The sequence below is a fragment of the Felis catus genome, chromosome F1 (genome assembly GCF_018350175.1).
Source record: "Felis catus isolate Fca126 chromosome F1, F.catus_Fca126_mat1.0, whole genome shotgun sequence".
NCBI classification, from domain to species: domain Eukaryota; kingdom Metazoa; phylum Chordata; class Mammalia; order Carnivora; family Felidae; genus Felis; species Felis catus.
Genome location: NC_058384.1, coordinates 44,406,394 through 44,419,983, shown reverse-complemented (window position 1 = coordinate 44,419,983; position 13,590 = coordinate 44,406,394). Strand labels below are relative to the sequence as shown.

At 49.4% G+C, this 13,590-nt stretch overlaps 1 protein-coding gene across 2 annotated transcripts in view; it reads right to left on the bottom strand.

The window, feature by feature from the left end:
• The window catches only part of RASSF5 (Ras association domain family member 5), a 71,692-nt gene that overhangs the window by 36,940 nt on the left and 21,162 nt on the right, over positions 1–13,590 (bottom strand). For both annotated transcript variants that reach the window (XM_045049300.1, XM_003999428.6), the window contains exon 2: positions 10,814–10,935. In XM_045049300.1, the coding sequence (XP_044905235.1) occupies positions 10,814–10,935 (122 nt within the window). The remainder of the gene's footprint in view (positions 1–10,813; positions 10,936–13,590) is intronic.

The following is a 13,590-nucleotide window of genomic DNA, read 5'->3' as shown; positions in this document are numbered from 1 at the left end:
TCACGCAGAGACCTCTGGAAAGCAACTGCAATGCTACACATTCAAAATGCGCAATCTTAAGACACAGCTAGTAACAGCCTCTTTAAACGTCAAGCCAAAGTACCCCAGGAGTCGGCATGAGTCTCCCCTTGTGAGCACCGCACTAGCTGCCAGACGTGCTTAGGAAAAGTCCGAAGTGATTTTGTGTTCTTTTAGGGTGCTATTCTATGCTGTTCCAAATATTAAGAAAAACTGGTGTCTGAAAAGGCTTCTCAAAGCCTTTTTTACCATTCATTACTTGGGCGGCTCTAGAATCTTGAAAGCAGGTATTAGACCCATTTTATAGACAGGAAAGTGAGGGCAGTAGCATGTTCCATCACAGCTCATACCTTCAGAGTCTCCTACCTCCTAGTTAGTGTCTTTCTCCACCCTGCTCCACCTGTCAGTGACTCTAGGCCTGGAAGAGAGTCATGAGTAAAGAAGTCAGCAACACAGAGACTGTGTTGTTGAGGACCCTGGGACTTTCTTCTGAAAGCTGCAAAGATCAAATATAATAGAATAAATTGGCCAGCCTCCAGGAGGAAAAATCTAGACTGAAGCTCCAGGGACCCTTAGAAAGGAAGATTGGATTCCTTTCAGTGTCTAATGACCTTGTCAGCACCTCTTCCCTATGAATAACCAACAGCAGTGACAACCTGACCAGAGGAGGAGAAGGGGGCAGGGGAATGGAAGAGCCTGAGCAGTAGCTTTTTAAGTCTCTGGGGTGAACACACAAAGGACAGGAACTGGCTGCTCTTGTCTCTGGACCCAGAAAGAGGGGTCTGGACCTTAGGTTGCAGGCTCTGGAGCCTTAAATCCATGGCATCGTGCTGGGGTTCAGAAAGGCCAAAGTGAAATGGTAAAATGGGTGACTTTCCTGCCTCAAAGTGTCAGATGATGAAAGACACTATTTTAAGCTTTCTTCCTTTCTCAGATGTGCTCCTGGCATGTGCCCAGATCCCCCTCATTGGATCCACTGCGTGGCTCTGTGTGTTCCAGAAAAGCTGTATCACAAGACTGGAAGTCAGGAGCTCTATGCTACCCCAGCTCAACTCCAGCTTGATATGGCATCTGGAGCAGCTTTGGACCTCAGGATTCTTCATCTGTCCCACTGAAGGGTGTCGGGGTAGAGGTCAGATCTGGGGCCTTATGACCTGCCGACATATTCAGAGACTTAAAACCAGGGTCAGGTACCTGCCACCCGACCCCTGAGACATATTTTGAAATTATTATTAGCCAGTATGTGCAGGCACTGTGCCACTAACTGTATGTGCATCATTTCATTTAGTCCTTACAACAAACTGATGAGGAAGCTACACTTATTATCTCTATTTCCAGAGAGGAAAAGGAGGTTCAGGCAGGTTAAGTAATTTGCACATAATCATACTAATTAATGGCGAAGCCAAATCCACCCGGCTTGTCTGACTTCAGAATCAAGGTCTGGGACACCCTATAGTAGTATAAGGTGTTTACCCTTGTGATTGCTCTCGTAATAGCCATCCTGCCCGAAATCATAGCCCATCACAAGCCAGGAACTACTTTCCCAGTCCGCCTCTGCCCCCATCTTCCCTTTAGCTTGTTGAGGTCTCTCAGGGCCCAGCCACTGACCGTCTTCTCTTCCTACCCCTGCTCCCATAAGCCTGTATTCTCCCTGGGAGCTTAGTCTCACCTGTGCCAATGGTGTCAACTATCCCTCACAGACTCGTGTCTCAGAATTCTCACCCTCCAGGTAGCTCCCGGTGGCAAGATGCGACAGCTCACGGAATCCCCAGCCCTTCCCTTGGAGCCTCACTGGCGATGGGCCCCAAATTGAGCTTATTATTCCCTGCCTCTCCCTCCACCTGCTCCTTCACATTTCCTAGCTCAATGAATACCATTAATGTAGATTATTGCAAAGCCTTCCAGTAGTTTCCTTTGTTTCCATCTCTGCCGTCTCCAAGCTTCCCGTACCCTTATCGCCAAGGTCACCGTTCTTTTTTTTTTTTTTAATATTTATTTATTTATTTATAAACTTTTTAAAACTTTTATTTATTCTTGAGAGAGAGAGACAAAGAGAGAGAGAGAGTGGGGGAGGGGCAGAGAGAGAAGGAGACACGGAATCCAAAGCAGGCTTCAGGCTCTGAGCTGTCTGCACAGAGCCCATGCAGGGCTCAAACTCACGAGCTGCAAAATGATGACCTAAGCAGAAGCCAGACACTTAACCAACTGAGCCACCTCGGAGCCCCTATTGTTTATATATTTTGGAAAGAAAAAGCATGAGCAGTGGTGAGGCAGAGAGAGGGAGACAGAGAATCCCAAGCGGGTTCTGCACTATCAGCACAGACCCCTACATGGGGCCTGATCCCATGAACCGCGAGATCATAACCTGAGCCAGAATCAAGAGTTGGACACCTAACTGACTGAGCCACCCAGGTGTCTCCAAAGTCACCCTTCTATACGAAGGTCTAATCATGACTGTTCTATCACAAAACCTTTTATTCAAATTTCAACTAATAGTTATTAACTATTACTATAGTATACTAGACTATACTATACTATCACTGTACTATAATTATTACTATGCTATAATTATTATTATGTGTTGAGCTCTAATTGCTGATTCTTTCATCCATTCATTTAAGAAATATTTACTGGGCAGGGGCGCCTGGGTAGCTCAGTTGGTTAAGCGTTAGCCTTTGGCTCAGGTCATTGTGGGTTTGAGCCCCGAGTCAGGCTCTCTGCTATCAACATGGAGCCTGCTTTAGATCCTCTGTCCCCCTCTCTCTCTGCCCCTCCCCCCCACCTCTGTCTCTCTCTCCCTCTCTCACACTCTCTCTCTCAAAAAATTAATAAACTTAAAAGAAAAAGGAATATTTACTGGGTACCTTCTACATGGCAAGTACCAGACCAGGAGTTGAGATTCAGGCCTGGATTAAACATAGTCTCTGCCTTGTCACCATGCACAGTCTAGTAGAACAGCATGAAGTAAGAAGTTATATTAGAGTTATCAAGCTCTTATACATTTCATATTCTCACTTGATCGGCACAACCCTGCGAGGAAGTATTTTGCAGAGGAATAAACTGAGGCTCAGCGTGGTTAGTTTGCCCTAGTCACAGAGCAAGTAAATGGTAGAATCTGATTTACAGTCCAGACCCTCTGTATCTGACAATTTTCCATTACAATTGTCCTTCCTCCAACGACTCTCACTCCCCACTGCCCACAATAATGTTCCAAACTGCACCCTCCAAGTCGGTCCTTCAAGGCCCGTCACAGCACATGCCCAGCAGGCAGTTCACACCCATCTCCAGCTAGCATAGAGCATCCTTCATTGCAGCCGCACAAAATTTGATTCATGCTCCCAGCAGCTTCCCTGCCCTATGGTGGTTTGTTCTACTGCTTTCTCTGCCTGTCAAAATCTAATGTCCTCCCCTCTTCCTGACACATATTTACCAGTAACGACCAGACCTCCCACACCTTCCCCATGCTTTTCAGAAGCAGCCTTTCCCAGATGCCCTCTCTGGCTTGAATCTTAAGAATGCCATCCTCCATCCTGAGAGTAGCATTTTACAGTATTAAACCAGCCGTGAAGAGCAGAGAGCTCTATTTCTCCTCAGGCGACTTCCTGTCATAAAAGGTAAGTGGTTACATACCATTTAGGTTAGACTCACAGGAGATTCACTGTCTCGCGGGTTCTAGCCCACACAGCACTTCTGTTGCTTGGCTAACAGCTTTGATAGGGCCCTTGCATTTAAAAACACTGGACACAGTTAAGTCAGGGATACCAAGAGGCACAGGTCCTGAAGAGCTCATGTCAGGTCCGAGTCAGACACAGGGAGTCTACCTTCTAGTTGTCCTCCTTTGATGAGACTAGAAAATCACAAAAGGTGTTTCTGATCAACAACCCTGCCCCCCACCTGCCCCTCTCCAGGCAAGACCAGTCCTCCATTAGCCAGGGCAATGTGGTCACCAGGGTCAGACACAAACAACTCCTGTACTGTGACACGTAGAAAGAGGCCTCGCTGCCTCCTCAGAGACTCAGGACTGACCTGGCCCACCCAGAGGCCATCTCAGGCAGCCACAGTCGGGGTCGAGCTGTGAGGAACACAGGGAAATGTCTCCAGTACCTAAGGATTTCTAGAGAAATAGGTACTAGAGCTGTGTCCCTCCCCAGAGCCAGGATCTCAGGTGCCTCCTGGTTGGGAAGGCTTTCAGCTCTGCCTGATCAGAAACAAGCCCCATGGGTTGGACTGAGCTGGTCAGATAGGCCTTGGGGCGGCTCCTGTGAGAGGCAGCTGCCTAGTGGAAATGAATCACTGACAGCTTTGGCTAACACTTCTGGCTTCTAGAGCATTGAAGGAAATCTGTGGAGGGTGGAGCAGCTGTCCCAAATGTAGCCAGAGTGGAGCAGGACAGCTGGAGACTGGCTTTGGCACATGTGGGTGGGCTGGCAACAAATGAAATAAAATGGAAACATAAAATATATTCAATTTTCCAAAATAAGGCAGGGAAAAAAGAGGAACAAAGAACAGAAAGGACAGATAGGAAAAAATAGAAACATGATAGACTTAAAATCTAATTATATCGATAATCACATTAAATGCAAATGATCTAAATAACCCAATTAAAGGGCAGAGATTATCCAATTGGATTTAAAAAAAAAAACAAGATCCAACAATTTGCTGTCTACAGGAAATGACTTTTAACTATAAAGACACAAATAGCCTAAAAGTAAAAGGATGGATTAATAAGTATCATGCTCATGGTAATCAAAAGAAAGCTGGAGTGGCTATATTATTATTGGACAAAGTAGATTTCAGAGCAAAGAATATTACCAGGGATAAAGAAGGTTATTTCTTAATGATAAGGGATCAATTCATCTAGAGAACATACTAATCCTAAATGTCTAAGCACAATAATGGTGCTTCAAAATTCAGAAAGATAGAACCATAAGGAGAAATAGGGTAATCCACAATTATAATTGGATATTTCAATATTTCTCTCTCAATAACTGATAAAACAAGTAGAAAGAACACATGATCTACCTCAACAAATGTTAACTACTGTTGTTATCAGTCACAATTAAATGCGATAAACCTTTGTCCAGCATTTCGGAGGAGACCTAGGACCCAGAATCCACTGAGAAAGGTGCAGGTGTGTGTCAGTGTGTGTTAGGGAGCCTGAGCAGGGACAGACCCCGCCCCCAGGCTCTCCCCGTCTTGCGGCTGGCTCCCCCGTGTGGTAGTTCTGGGCTCAGCATGTGGCTGTTGGGCTCAGGGTTGGGGCAGGCCAGCGTTCTGGAAAGGCAGAGCCCTGGGTAGACAGACAGCAGCGTGCCTGCTGTGGGAGGGAGCATGGGGCCAGGAGCCAGGAAACTCAGCTTTCCATGCCAGCTGAGTCACCTCGCATGGCTGCAGGGGCTGAGGGAGGCCATTCCAGCAGAGGCCCCGCTAAGGAGCGACAGTAGAGGTGGGAGGTAAGGGTGCGGCAGAAAGGTATCAGCCGGCAACCTGTGGGGCTGATCCACCCTGGAGCTATGGAAGCCATCTATCTGTCCCTTTGGTGAGTGGGGACAGGGTCTTGGTCTTCCCATCTACAAAGGGGAGCCATACCTTGGGCCACAGGGGAGAGGACAATCACCGATCTTATAGCAAAAAGTGCCTGCCAGACCACAGTCATAGTGTCTCGGTTTCATGTCCAGGACAGTGGCCCATCTTTCTGGTATTTTGGAGAGTTGGCAGAGCCAGACCACGAAGGATTTCTGTGCTTGTCCAGATTTGGATTGATTTTGAGAGCCATGGGAAGCCACTGCAGGCTTTCATCACAGGGATGATGGGATAAAAAATCCAGGAGGGCCACTGGAGGCAACAGAGACAGAGACTCCTACTCCCACCCCCGCAAGGTGAAATCTCTCCCATGGATTGCCGGGAAGCCTCCAAGCCCTTGCTCTGCACTAACACACACACACACACACACACACACACAATACAAATAGGCTTGCCCTGTATGGACCATGGAGTGACTTACCTCCACTCTGCACTATTCCCTACGGTAAGTACATAAGGATCCATTCCTCCTTTGTTTCTTTTTTTTTTTTTTTTAATGTTTATTCAGTTTTGAGAGACAGAGAGCAAGCAGGGGTGGGGCAGAGAGAGGGAGACAGAATCCAAAGCAGGCTCCAGGCTCCTAGCTGTCATCACAGAGCCTGACGTGGGGCTCAAATTCACGAGCTGTGAGATTATGACCTGAGCGGAAGTCAGACGCTTAACCGACTGAGCCACTCAGGCGCCCCTCCTTTGTTTCTTTTAAATTTTTTTTTCAAGTTTATTTATTTCCAGAGAGAGAGGGAGGGAGGGGCAGTGAGAGGGGGAAAGAGAGAATCCCAAGCAGGCTCCACCGTCAGCCTGATGTGGGGCTTGAACTCATGAACCGTAAGATCATGACCTGAGCCGAGATCAAGAGTCAAATGCTTAACCGACTGAGCTGCCCAGGCGCTCCCACCTCCCATCTCTCCTTTGGCTGAGTGCCTTAGCACTGGCTCAGATGGCTGGAATTTTCTTCCCAGCCGCCCAGGTTCTCTCCACGGTCACAGCCTCCCTTAGGCAGGGGCCAGACCCAGTGCACTGGTAATCGAAGCACTCACTGGATGACCTAAGAGACTAGCTTCTGTAGGCAGCATTTCCCACTGACGGCACCTAAAAGGATTTTAGAGCAATGCCTGGCTCAGTAAATACGCGTGGAAGGAATCTGAGGCAGTCCTTGGAAACACGTTGTTCTTTCAATTTTAAAGATTAAGAATTAATTGAATATGTGTCAGGGAAAAAATCCTCAGGACATCAAACCAGTGGTTCAAGGATTTTTAAATTTTCCTTGAACACACGTTTTATCTAAGTTTGATAAAATGAACGTATTTAAAGAGAAATATTAAGGAAATCGTAGCACAGGAGGAACATGGGGATGGCCAGACTCCCACGTGTGGAAAGTGCCTGAGTGAGGGCCGGGCCGGGCTGTGTGCAACCAGGAGCGGGAGGCTGGTTTCTGGGTGCTCCTGGCTCCTAGCTCCCGAAAGGGCAGGGGGAGGGGAAGGACCCTGGGAGCAGCAGGTGTAAACAGCTTCAGTGCCCGGCTGTGAGTGACCTGAGTGGAAGGAAGATCGCTTATGGTTTTGCTTGTCACCTGCGCATTCCATGCACCAACACAAGTGGCACCAGAGGCCACGGAGGCAGAGCTGCGAGGCGTCCCCTGGGCTACAGTGGGTTATGATGAGAATCAACAGTTGGGGCAAGAACTTCCACCCTCGGGGTCTGCTTCCGCAAAGGCAATGAAAGGCCTGGACCAAACTGGCAAACTCGAGCTCCATTGCGAGGGCACCGGGGAGTCCCTGAGGGTTTTTTGGGGTTTTTTTCATCACAGAGTGACATCTAGGAGTAAAGACCACCTGAAGCATAAAGTAATCAGGGCCTAGTAAAGGAACTGCAGCCATGCTGGCAATTTCTTGTGGTCTTTGGCCAATGCCAGCCATGGTCTCTGGGAATCAGGGTGAAACTGAAGAAGGGACCTGGGGTGGACATGAAGGGGATTTGCTAGGTCAACGAGAAGTGCCCAGGGAAAAAGTCACATATCACAGACGTCAGAGATCTCCAAGGAGAGATTCTAAAACACTAGTTTTGGGGCACTTGGGTGGTTCAGTCCATTGAACGTCTGACTCTTGATTTTAGCTCAGGGTATGATCTCATGGTCGTGGGATGGAGCCTCACATCTGACTCAGTGCTGAGCGCACAGCCTGCTTGAAACTCTCTCTGCCTCTCCTTCTGAACCTCCCCTGCTTGCACCCAGTCTCTCTCTGTCTCTCAAAAAAAAAAATAATAATAATAGGGGCACCTGGGTGGCTCAGTTGGTTAAGCGTCCGACTTTGGCTCAGGTCATGATCTCATGATTCATGAGTTTGAGCCCATGTCTGGCTCTGTGCTGACAGCTGAGAGCTTAGGGTCTGTTTCAGATTCTGTGTCTCCCTCTCTCTCTATGCCTCCCCTGCTCGAGCTCTGTCTCTGTCTCTCAAAAATAAAATAAAAGTACTAGGTTTGTGGTGGAGAAAGAACAGGTGGGCACCTCTCCTCCGTTTCTCCACTTGGGAGAGTCAAGCACAACCCACAGGGCCTGTTAAGTTTGCAGCTGAGGGTTCTGAGTCCATCTCTGCCCCCTCACACACCTACCCCTCTTCCTCCCTCCCTGTCTCCCTCTGGCATGGCAGAGAGAAGACAGCCAGAACCTTGGAATTACTGCTTTTCAAAGGTGGAGGCCAGATACTTATCTACAGGATGATCCCAACCATGTTTTGAAAAACGGATGAATATACAGGAAGAAAATGTAAAAATGTTAACTCACAGTGGTTCCTTCCAGACGGAGGGAAATCAATGATTTTCTTTTCCTTAAAGAGTTGCAAGGAGAAATGCCACCAAGCTGAGACCTCCCAGCAGCCATATGCCCCCAAACTAGCTGAGCTCAGACCAGGCCACAACAAAGCCTCCCAGGAAGACGGCACTGGCACATGAAGCTAGCTCTGCCCAGGTGACCACGTCAAGGTGAAACAAAGCCCCATGCTGGTATTTAACTGAAAATCAAGCCAAGAAGGAAATCAGCATAAACAAGCCTTTTAGAAAAGGGGAGTGAGACTGGAGCAGGGCCCAGGTTTTATTGATAGAAGGCTAGGTCCTGCCCTGGCTGTGCTGAAGCATGCAGTCGGGCCTGTCCAAGGCAAACATAACAGCCAACCCAGCCGGCCAGGAGCAAACCCCACTCCAGACTGTTTGCTGGCTGGGGGCTGTTCAGCACTCATGTGGGACCCTTGGACCCTTCTGTGTGGTTCTGTGTGGCTTCTTCTCTATTTTACTGGTGGATGTACTCTAGACATTGGTGGATGAGTCTAGACTCAGCCTTGATGCAGTTTGCCACATGGTTCTGAGGTTGACTCCTCTTTCCAGCAGAGGAAAGAGGGGGCCACTCTGCGTCCAAATACTCAGACTTGGAAGCCCCTGTTTGCTGTTGACGCCCTGAGGGGGAGACAAGATACACAGCAAACTCCAGGGCCTGCCCACCACACTTGGGAGCTAGCTAAACTGTTCCAGGGAAGGGTTTCTAGACCTCCCCTGGGCCAGATAATTCTTTGCTGTGGGGGCCTGTCTTGTGTAATGTAGGGTGTTTAGCAGCATCCCTGGCTTCTCCCCCTAGATGCCAGTAGCATCACCCCAGTTGGAACAACCAAAAATATCTCCAGAAACTGCCATTTCTAGGAAATGCTGCCGCAGGGTGTGCTCTATAACCCCCCTCCTCCATCTTGTAAGGAAAACCTTAGGCAAAATTCTGCATCGTTCGGCAGGGTTTTGGAGGTCTGACTTGCCCCTCCTTCCTCCTCACCCCTCGTGGGGCATCAAGGCCTGGTTACATTCGGGCCGCACTAGAAACAGTTCCTATTCCAAAATGTGTGGAGGATGTACAGAATTTTTGTAAACATGTACCTTAGAACCCATTCGGTCTCGTTCTTATAGAAACATACATCATGTTTGCTTTCTAGCAATGCTTTCCCAATGGGAGAGAAGGGGTGGGGGAACAGCAGGAAGGCTGGTAATACCCACAGGCAAGATCAGGTGACTAATTATGGCCAGAAAATGCCTGTGGATGGCTAGTCTCAGGAGCTGGGGCCCACTTGGGATTCCCCCGGGGCCACTAGTGTTCTCTCCAGGAAGTAACCAGTCATTCGGCACCTGTGTTGTCTCTCACAGCACCCTGGGCTTATTTGTTTAAAATCTCACTCCCCTCCTCTACCACAAGCACAGGGAGGGCAGGCACCGTGTCTGTTTGCTTCATCACTAAGTCCTTGGCATTCCTGGGCCTGGCACATGGTCAACCCTAAAAACCTATTTCTTAAATGAATAGATGAACGATATCTGGGAACACTCCATACTTCCTTGACCAGCAACTCATACATTAAGGATCAGATCAAACGTCCCTGATGTCTCCCAACAGAAACAATTGCTTTGCATTCTCAAAACACTTGATTCGTGCTTCTTTTATTGCAACATGCATCACGGTACATACTCTTGGGTTGTATTCTGTGTCCCCTGCCAGAATGTAAGGTCTCTGGGGACAAGCACTGTGAAGCACCATTTATTATCCCCACTCTCACCAGTGCTTGGCACACAATGGATACTCAATGAGGGCTCGTTCAATGCAAGAACCAAAAAATCTTGTCCTGTCTCCATTCCAAATCCTAGACATCAAAGTTTGGATGCATCCTGACTCAAGAGCCTTGGCTAAACCCATGAACCAGAGGCTGCTTTGGACATCGATTTCCTGGTTCTTGAACACAAAGCAAGAATATCCGCCCAACCCTTCTAAAGTTATATCTAGGTTAGCAGGCTGACCACAGGGAGGATGATATACTGGAGGAGCCTCAGCTCCAACATCCCCACTGCCCCAGGGCTATGAGGCTTCAAAGGACCTTCAGGAGCCTTCTCTCCTTCCTGCCCTCATCTATACCCACACCTCTAGCTTGAAGCCCTCGGCCAAAGCAGGCTCTGTGCTTGGAGAGCACTGAAGAGCACTTCTGAGTGTCTACACAGTTCTCCGTGTCACTGTTCCTGTTCCATCATCCCAGGCCCTTGGAAAGGAGTGTGTCTGGCCAGGAGGAGACCCCAACATCCAGCACGCGTGCGGTATTCATGCCACCTCCTGCTGACCAGAGCTCCCGGGCAAAGAAAGTGGAGTCTAGGACACCAGAGGAAGCTGTTCCCAGCCCGGTCCCTGAGCTTTGCTGCCTACCTGGCTGAAGACTGGAGTGAGGGTGCTTTCCGGAGAGGGTCTGTCCTGGGATGGGCCTCCCTGCTGACTGCAGTCCAGCTGGATCAGATGGCGGCACTCCGGGTGGCAGGTGAATTTACAGTCTGGAGGGAAAGAAGCACCAGGGGATTAGGAGTCAGGCAGGATTCTATCCACTTCCACCCGGAGAAATACCCTGGGAGATGGCGTTTCGCTCCAGGAAGGAAAACCGTGAAGGAGAGAAGTGGAGCGTGGGAGGACACCTCGGTACCACAGGGAATGGCTGGTGACGGGTAATGCGTGTTTTACGCGTTTGCAAACTGTTCTCACCACCGTTATTTTGTGTGACCTTGCAATCATTATTATTGCCACTTTACAGACAGGAAATTGGGATCTAGGGACCTTAGTGACTTTCTCAAGGTCAAGTCATCTGACTTCAGGCTGGTGCTCTTTCTACTGATTGACATCAATCACCAGGGGTCACAGATCCCTGGAGAAAGACTTCACTTTTCTGGGCCTCATTTTGCCAGCCTGTAGGATACAGGTAATAGCTTCCCTGCCTGGTGCACAAGGAAGTTCAGTCATAGGGGAGAACAGGTCTTAACAAATTAAAAGTGCCTCCAGGGACAAAGGCGTTATCCTCAACAGGAAGGACTGTTACCTGTCTCTGACCCTGCCCCAACCAGAAATGTGGAGGCGGCTTCTCTAACCCAGCTTAAAAGGCCCGCAGATAACATCCCAAATCAGGTGCTTCATGGGAAAGCATATGTTTCTTTTTTTTTTTTTTATGCTTTATTTATTTCTGAGAGAGAGAGAGAGACAGAGCACGAGCGGGGGAGGCGCAGAGAGAGAGGGAGACACAGAATCTGAAACAGGGTCCTCGTTCTGAGCTGTCAGCACAAAGCCCAATGCGGGGCTCCAACTCACAAACCTTGAGATGTGACCTGAGCCGAAGTCAGACGCTCAGCCAACTGAGCCCCCCAGGCGCCCTGGGAAAGCATACATTTCATAGACAATGTTCATTTCCATGGAAGCAGGACTAAATCTCCAGGGTTGAACAGAGCCTTGGGAACTACTTTAGCGGTGGGGAGACTGAGGCTCAGAGAGGTGAAGTGAGTTTGCCCAGTGACACACGGCTCAGCAGCAGGGCCAGTGCTGCCAGCACTTCCCCGGGGGGGGGGGGGGGGGGGCTCTCTGCAGCCTCTTCAGCAGGAGGCCAGGCAAGGGAAGGAGAGCACTACAGAGGATGGGAGTGAAGTAAAGAAACCCACGCAAGTCCACCAGCAGGCGAAATGCCCGGATTTGGTCAGGTTTGAGGTGCGGTTCCTGCACACAGCTTCTGGGCCAGCTGGGGTCACCTGTCCCGGAGGTGCCACAGCTCGGCCCGAAGACCCAGCCCAGGCAGGGTGCAGAGTCTCTCTTGAGAAGGCTGACTTCCTGAATGCGAGGCCAGGTGTGTGGGGATGGGCTGATCTGGACAGGATCTGTGGTAGGGGACACGATAGCCTGCACTTGTTTGGACAATCTGGGGACTGGGGGACAATCTGGGGACTGGGCTGACAGGAACTCAGGCTCCTGACATTCTTTTCCTTCTTTGTAACAAGCTCCAAAAATCCAGCACATGTGGATTCTTTTTTTTTATTAATTAATTTATTTATTTTGAGAGAGAGAAAGAGTGTGTGTGAGGGGCAGAAGAGAGAGAGAGAGAGAGAGAGAGAGAGAGAGAATCCCAAGCAGGATCCACACTGTTAGCACAGAGCTCAATGTGGGGCTTGAACTCACGAACCCATGAGATCATGACCTGAGCCAATATCAAGTGTGTAATTGGATGCTTAACCTACTGAGCTACCCAGGCATCCCCCATCTTGGGCCCAGGGTGAGTCTGTTCTTCTCCCACTCTTTTGGGGGTTTTGGAGTGAGACTTCCACTCTCCGCAGATGCCCTCTTCCTTTACACCCAAAGATGAGCACCTGACACAGGTTTTGCCACTAATGTCTGCAGGGGAGCATTCTCAGAAATGTGGGGACACACAGAGATTCCGGAACCCTGAGACCATCTGACTCAATCAGTGGTCTCAAGCTCTCAGCCACCATTCTGGAATGCGTTTAGAAGCTCTCTTGCTCAGCCCCCTCATGCCCGAATGCCACCGATATCCCCTCCTTCAGACCCTGCCCTTGTCCAGGCCTTCCTGACTCTCCTCCTTATAAGCCATCCCCTCACCTGGAGACAGAATGGTGAAGCCATTGTCTGAGGTATGAACCCTATACTTCCAAGTGCCCACATGTATTTCTGGGCCCCCAGTAGGAGATCTCTGCCCCACACAGGGATGGCCTCACTCTTAGTGGGGTGAAGGGCACAGGGGGATATGCAGGCCAAGTCTCCCCGGCCCACAGTGCCCAGAAATGCCGGGGCCTTGATAAGGCAGCACCGAGGCCAGAGTCCACACAGAGAAGCATTGTTCCAAGACTCTGCTCTGGGAACACACCTGTACAGCTTCTGGCAGCTCTCTGAGCGATGAAGAATGCTCCAGGGCTGCCAAGAAGTGGAAACAAGGAAGAGAAGAAAAGACTAGAAGTTCTCCCAACTCGACAGCAAACAAGAGCTGCCACCAACGCACAAATGGGAAAGCGTCGTAAGGCAGGAGGATGTCTTCCAATCTCTTCTTTGAACTCCTGGTACCGTTGACTCAGGCTTTGTATGTCCACCCGTGCATCATGTCCTTCTCTCTCTCTCTCTCTGTGCTCTGTCTCTGCTCTGTTTCTCTCTCTCTCTCTCTCTCT